General features: G+C 39.0%; 1 protein-coding gene across 1 annotated transcript; it reads left to right on the forward strand.

Moving 5' to 3' along the window:
• Window positions 1-597: 597 nt before the first annotated feature.
• LOC105219523 (gustatory receptor 23a-like) lies at window positions 598-7,228 on the forward strand. Its single transcript, XM_011195721.2, has 3 exons — window positions 598-1,497; window positions 1,554-1,712; window positions 7,094-7,228. The coding sequence occupies exons 1-3, from the start codon at window positions 598-600 to the stop codon at window positions 7,226-7,228; spliced, it is 1,194 nt and encodes a 397-aa protein (XP_011194023.2).
• The last annotated feature ends 545 nt before the right edge of the window (window positions 7,229-7,773 follow it).

A 7,773-nucleotide genomic window follows, 5' to 3' on the forward strand; every position in this document is an offset into this window, starting at 1 on the left:
CTTTGCATGCCCCCTTAACTCTACTCATCTAACACCCCTTTCCCATTGGTCCGACCCTAACGAAACAACTCGTTTCCTGGGCCTCCCATTAGATGACCTCGATGACAATTAGGCTAGGCTTCTCGTTTCAGGCAGGCCTGGGTAACCGCTACAACAACAACAACAGAGAAAATGGGCTAACTTGACTGACACTTAACGATACCAATCTTCGTACTATAAACAAATGTCGCAGTTAAACTTAGGTCATATAAACATCCATTATTCTAGATATTATTCTAATTACGTTATTATTTTACCCAAGCCATAAACGTCTGAGATTTAATCTCTGAGCAGCCGATGCGATATGTTATCACTTAAGTAAGCTGACTATTAATTTAGACAAAGTGTTTTGGGATTAGAAATGTTATCATTATTCCAATGACAGAGCACTTAATATGGCGTTAATGAGTTTCAATTGACCAGACGATTAACCGATAAGCATTTCATGACCGCTGATCGAGCTCCTTATTTTGGTTGCATAGTCATGGAACTTTCAAAACCAAACAACATTGAAAATATAGCCGAGTGGGTCAGTTGTTGGCGGACGTTCTTGGCATAATGTACTATCGTAAGATTTTCGCAAGTTTTGCACGTTACCATCTTTTAGCATTGATGTACTTGCTACTCTTACAACCCGTACCACGTCTCCCGTGGGTCACGTCCATCTGTCGGCTGATCTGGCTCGCTTGGCTCACCATACCCGGCCACACTATTTTATACTCACTGCTCACGGATTCTTTCGAAAAGCTCGGCCACATAGTCGGCAGTGTCTTGTTTACCTTTAAAATGCTCACAAACTTTGTGACCTACGTAGAATCCATGTGTAAGGCAAAGCACTACCAGCAGTTGCGGCGTCTGGAAGATGAAGTGGATGCAATGCTACGAAATCATATTGACGTTACGGCGACATTCGAGCGAAAGAGATGGCTGAGAGTATTCTACTGTACGCTCATACAAATCACATATGATATCTTACAGCTTGTTGTAATCTTCAAGGACTACATGTCGCCGGTATTCTACTACTCGATGCCAATGCTGTTAATCGAGCGCGCGCGTTATGCACAAATTACGTTCACGATTGAGCGTCAAAATGAGCGTTCACTCAGCTTGACTGCACTGCTGCGGGTGCTGGTAAAAGCTAATCGTCCAAAAAATAAATACACAAGTGATGTGTGGCAACCGTATGCGTCGTGGGAATACGAAAACCTGAACTCGGTACGTCTGCTGCAGGGACGCCTCTGTGAGTTGTATCAATGTGTGGGCACCTGTTATGGTTGGTCCATCATTGTCTTGCTATTTACCACATTCTTCACGGCGGTAGCGAACATTTTTTGGTGCATTGAAATCGTCAGTAGTGATTTTCGGCTTGGACAATTCATGTACGACGCGCTGACCATGTTGAGATTAACTACTTTAGCGGTTGTCTTGTTAATCACTGCCGACAAAGCGCGGCAACATGTGAGTAGTAACAGCTAATGCGTAAAAGGTATCGTTATTTATAGTCTTTCTTTTAGAATATACAAATAAGCGGTCTCATCTTCAAGTTGGCAAAACCTATAGGCAATAAAACGTACAACGACCTGGTCTCAAATTTCTCACTGCAATGTCTACAACAACGATTGTTCATAAATGTAAAGGGATTTTTCACTTTGAATCTTCCGTTACTGGGTGATGTAAGTATTGAAATTAATATGCAAATTTGACGACAGAGTTTATGAAAGAAAGTAACTCTTAAACCTAAATTGTCATTGTGAAGTGAAGCCTTTAAAGTTGTCGACTTAAAGGTGCGAAGACTGAAACCGGGTCTATGTAGCCTTTATCATTTAACGCTGACTTTCAAAACTTTGATTGGAATTTTACATTACTCGATGAAGATTACCTGATATCATCCTTGACTCTAGGATTACTACGATCGATATTAACCTTGATCAAACCTTCGAGCTCACTACAAATTAGCAGGTTCACGATCCCCTAATAACCACTTGATCAAACGGTGTACATTATCTCCTATTTTATCTAAGAACTATGCCTCCTTTCAGTAACAACAATTAATTCAATACAATTAATCTGATTATTTTATTCATTTTCAGCTGATTGCTTTATCCGCAACGTATCTAATAATATTAATGCAGTTCTTGCTGAATGAAGAAATAAATAACAAAAGTGCTTTAAAGTCTAAACTAATGATGAATGGGACAAGAACTTAATGAACTCGAACTGATGATTTCCGCAAGAAGTTCAAGTTTTTAACCTCTCGACGTAGTGTAGGTAAATTGCAGTAAGAAAACCAGATAATTGGCGAAGACATGGATAGTCTGCAAATGTAAAACAATAAAGAATGATTTTGAAAATAAATAATAAACTAATGTATATATGTTTATTACCGTTGCTAAATTTTTCAAATCAATTATATGAAAGCCCTTCGTGGTCACCATAAACTTTTGATGCATCGTCTGTATCAGGAATATGAGTAAGAGATCATTGTAGCGCTTGTTGTCGTATGGTTTATAAAGTTGAGTTGTAAGAGCAGCGATCCTTTGACCCTGGAAGAAAAGAGAAACTTCAAACTAGGATGGATCTCACAAATTTTTTCTAATAACCCAAAGTCATCCAACCATGAGTCATACAGAAATACACCACGTGGTTTGAGCAGTAATTATCACCTAAAGAACCCCGAGTTCAAATCCAGACCATACAAATTTCTAAAAGTTATCTCAATATATTTCTCACTCTCTCAGTGCTATTCTGTTTAAAACCCAATGCTATTTCTGTACATTTTTATAGGGCAAGCTTTTTAAGTGAACGACCTATAACTATAACGGTTTGATGATGATTTAACGATATTCTGTTAACATCATAATACAAGAACATCAAAAATTCTTTTCTAGAACTCGGACGATTAGAATATAATTCGATGGAGGGATGAGTTTATAGTTTTTTTGGAGTTTAGCGGATTCCAGGCCGTTTCTCTAAACACACTGTCTCTCTCTCTCTTTCTTCGGAACTCCCTATCCCATTCTCGTATCTATCTCCATCTTACTCTATCTATTTTATTTCGCCCACTATATTTCTCTCTCAGCTACCTTATTCCACATACTCACATTCTGTTTTATTTTGTCTGCCTGCCTAAACCATTGGTAGTGCAGACAACCCAAGGAGAAGATTGTAGCGAAATTAAAGATCACTGCTCCCATACCCATATTCACCAACTTAAAAGTGAGACACCAATATGTGTAACAAACGAATTCAAACAAGGCTGCTTGCGCGATCAGAGTCATGGACCAACCGACGCAGTCGTTGATGATCTGCAGCAACTTATAGACGCGTCCGTGGATCAAGCGCAATATATTCAACTGTGCGTACTCCCATTGATTGTAGCGACGCCAAGTGGCGAACTCTAAACTTGTATGCGAGCGATTATAAGCTTTCAACACTTCCAATGCATCACATAGTAGGCATAAACGTTCGTTGAATTCGCACAAAACCGTGATTACGTGGAAATAACGAAGACGTAGACCCGCAACAATCGTTAGCGTACACCAATAGGTGAAAGTCAGTCGCTGTATGGTAAACAATTTAATTATTTCACACGTGATTAGTGTTAGCAGTAACGGTAAAATGCGCGATTTGAGGTAGGTAAAACGTCTTCTTTGAGCCATATTCACATTCAATCGTCTTGCTATTAAATCGTCGATTTTCCGAAAATGTCGTACTATGCGTCCATATTGTCGCCATTTCATGGAGTTTTCCACTATACAAATCATATAGATGATGGCGGAACCGACAGAGAGAAACAGACGCACCCAGCGTACAAGCGAATTATCGCGGCCCATGATAAGCAACATAACAGGCAAATAACTGTAAAATAACAGGAATGCCAACCAGACAATGCGATACAAAAGATTAAACAACAGCGATACTCGCGCCGACGGTATTATGACGAATATGACTAAAGATGATTGTAGAAGACAGTTGATGCACCTCTCCAGCGAATCCATTTTTATTGAGTGTACATCGCTAACTAGATTTATAGGGCAGCGAAGTTTGGTTTTATTTGTAGCGTAAGGTGTCCTAATTAATAACACGAGGTAGCCTAATTTATATGCTGTGACTATGCAAAATTTGTAAAGCAATTGCGACACCAAAAATAGAGACCCTTACGAGCCAATAGGCACATATTTATGAACATATTCAACGCAACTCTCTAGCTTGAGGAAACTGGAAGGAAGTCGTTCGTTTAGCACCATCCCATTATTGCTCTTAACTACTCTGATATAACTAATCCAACCAAATACCAAACACACCATCTCTGAAACCTCTTTTCTTCAGAGTCTGTATACTAATGATGAAACGAATATTGTCTCTAATATAATACATGCGAACTTTGATTTTCTATATTCGAATCTGTAACTTCGAACATAGAACTTTCAAATCTGGATTTATTCGTGCCTTGATGCGCCGCACTCTTTGCTAGGCGCTGTATTGTCCATGTAGCTTATCGTTTCGCCTATTGCTATATTCTGCGGAGCATCGCGTGAATATCCAAAATCATTTTAATAATCTTCCTGTCGAATATCGCAAAGTCCGCGTTATTGGTTACTGCCATACTTCTCACACTTCTTTGACATATATGACTATCAACCAAACTCAGTGATACCAGATAAATATATCTACCGTCGCCAAGCTACTGAGATCTAAGCCTAAAAGATACAGCTATTTTAAAAAGTTAGTCTAATTGTATTTCGTTTCCAATTACATATTATCCTACTTATAAAGGACTCTGTAGAAATATCACCGACGGCGAACTAGATAATTTAACTTTCAACCTCACCGAACAATATTTTTCAAATAAACATACTAGCCTTAGGCTAGGCACACAGTGAAGCGAATGTGGAATTATTGAAAGTAAATGACAATTGGTGTCTACCTTTCATCTTTGGTGGCCATCTTCGTTCCTATGAACTATCTGTCTAGCCTTATAGCTAACAGTAAATACATTAACTTTTGTAATTAAATAATCTTTATTGCTATCAACTGACTTGTCATATTCTTCATTGTCATATTTGGAACTCCTTTAGTGTGTTTCTCCTCTACAAATAAGAATTGTATCAATATAAGGGAGTAGGTGATGATTGCAGCGAACATCTGGGAGAGAAAAAAAATATATTTATATTGATAGGATTTTATATTCAAAACAAACAATTATTACTTACGCTGCCTAAAAGAGCACGATTTATGACAAAAAAGTGTTTCGCTTTGAGTGAAACCCTTTGATGGAGTGTCTGTATTGAAAAACTTGTAACGAGGTCGTTATAGAGTTTATTACCCAATGGCTTCGAGAGCTTAAAGATGAGGCAACCAGTATAGCGACTCTGAAACAAGTAGACGAAAGAAATATATGAAATATGTATGAAAAAGACAGGAGACTTAAATAGAATTATGAAAGGTCTAATTAGTATTGTATGTATGTGATAGGCGTTGCAACCGTTTAGCCGGTTATAGCCGAATCGACGATAGTGTGCCACCTCTCTCTCTCCTTCGCAGTTCGGCGCCAGTTGGAGATCCCAAGTGTAACCAGGTCGCTCTCCACCTGGTCCCTCCAACGGAGTGGAGGCCTTCCCCTTCCTCGGCTTCCTCCGGCGGGTACTGCATCGAACACTTTCAGGGCTGAAGTGTTTTCGTCCATTGGGACAACATGACCTAGCCAGCGTAGCCGCTGTCTTTTTATTCGCTGAACTATGTCAATGTCGTCGTATAACTCGTACAGCCCATCGTTCCATCGTCTGCGGTATTCGCCGTTGCCAATGTTCTGAGGACCATAAATCTTGCGCAAAATTTTCCTCTCGAAAATTCCTAGTGTCGTCTCATCTGATGTTGACATCGTCCAAGCTTCTGCACCGTAAAGCAGGACGGGAATGATAAGCGACTTGTAGAGCTTGATTTTGGTTCGTCGAGAGAGGACTTTACTGTTCAATTGCCTACTCAGTCCAAAGTAGCACCTGTTGGCAAAAGTTATTCTGCGCTGGATTTCGAGGCTGACATTGTGATTGCTGTTAATGCTGGTTCCCAGGTATACGAAATTATCTACGACCTCGAAGTTATGACTGTCAACAGCAATTTTAGAAAACAAGTTCATTTTTCACCAATTAGCTCCTACTAGTATTACTTAACTTCCAATAAGCGTGTAAGTGCTCCTAATATAATAAAATCTATTCGAACAGGTTGTATTAGCTCCTGGAATAGAAGGCTAGATGTACATAGTAATTTTCAGAAATTTATGGACTGAACTTTAAGCTTCATTGAAATATACTCAATAGTAGTCCACTATTTCGTGTTTTGAAAATGATAACATTTTACAAACCATAACTGGAATTAAATACGAACACAAAATATAGTCTTAACTCACGTAAGCTTCCATATCTGAAGTAACTGCACACAATGTGACGATGAGTATACCAACTTTTAGTGCTTTTGCCAAGTTGTACGCCATTTTTAAAACTATATTTCTTTCGAAATACATTTGCACGCACCAAAAGAAATTGCAAACGAAGAAAAAGAATTTCTCCATTACAAACATGGACCAACCAAAACAATCCTCCACACAGCCGTAAACGCTATAAAGTTGTCCGTACAAGAGACGCAACAGATTGAGCTGCTCATATTCCTTAGACGTATAAGGTCGCCAGATATCACTGCCATAAAGGGACTTCCGCTTGTTTTGTATGATTAGTTTAGACAAAAGACTGTTGATATTTTGCGCTTCCAGATTTAAATCCATGATAGTGGTTAAGATTTGTAGAAAGCGCGTAAGTGTACCGAAGTCAATCAGCAATAGCGGATAAGTAACTGGTGATATAAAAGTGTTGGAAATAACCCACAATTTAACGGACTCGCAAAGAAGCAATATGAGAAAGATGACACATGTAAGCGTTCTAGGTACAGTTGCAATATCCGGAGACCGCATATGACGCATACAGATTGCATGTATTTGGCAACGCAATTCTTTTATTTCACCTAATCTACGACACTTAACCATTGACTCGACAATTGATAGAGCGTACGTGAAGAGACTGAGCTGGAAGAGGATGATTCCAACGAGATCAGAAAGCGGAATTTCGATATCGAGAAAGAACACTGCGTTGGCCTGATAACAGTTTACACCAAGCCAGACGAACATGGCGATGCGTAGACAAGTGGTAAGTACTGGCAGTTGCCGTATGGGGATTAAAACCGTGAGGCAACAGCAAATTTTAATAATTAATTTCGATAGCTTCTTCGCACGTAGCATATTCGGTGGTGATTTTAAGTAAACTGCTGGTAACTAGCGGTGTAAATTGCTGTTAGATAGTCTTAAGAAGATAATCTGATGGACTGAGGTGCATGATTATGCACTTAGACTAATGTAGGCATAAAAGCGCAATTAAGCTTAGCTGACAAGAAAAATTACATGATTGATGACAACAGCAGAGTGAAAACATTTAATCAGCACTGGTTAGACAGAAAAAAATACAAGTAATATGTTTTGTAAGCCACTTCAAGCGTTGCATTTTCGTTGATGATTAAAAGAAAACTGCGCCGATTAAGAGTGAACAGGAGTTAGTAACAGAGTTCACTTCCAATAGCTGTACACATTATGTGAGAGAGCAAGTTTGAAACTATTATGCACTTATCCAGAAGGTCATGTAGAATGACAAACAGTTTTAGTGACAACTAACTGTCCTTCATACAATAAAA

The sequence above is a fragment of the Zeugodacus cucurbitae genome, chromosome 5 (genome assembly GCF_028554725.1).
Source record: "Zeugodacus cucurbitae isolate PBARC_wt_2022May chromosome 5, idZeuCucr1.2, whole genome shotgun sequence".
NCBI classification, from domain to species: Eukaryota; Metazoa; Arthropoda; class Insecta; order Diptera; family Tephritidae; genus Zeugodacus; species Zeugodacus cucurbitae.

What these genes read in the sequence shown, in the direction of transcription:
- LOC105219523 (XM_011195721.2), top strand. Translation starts at nt 598, where the DNA reads ATGTACTATCGTAAGATTTTCGCAAGTTTTGCACGTTACCATCTTTTA. An exon ending in CCGACAAAGCGCGGCAACAT is followed by an intron (nt 1,498 to 1,553) that starts GTGAGTAGTAAC and finishes TCTTTCTTTTAG; the next exon opens with AATATACAAATAAGCGGTCT. An exon ending in ATCTTCCGTTACTGGGTGAT is followed by an intron (nt 1,713 to 7,093) that starts GTAAGTATTGAA and finishes GACAATTGATAG; the next exon opens with AGCGTACGTGAAGAGACTGA.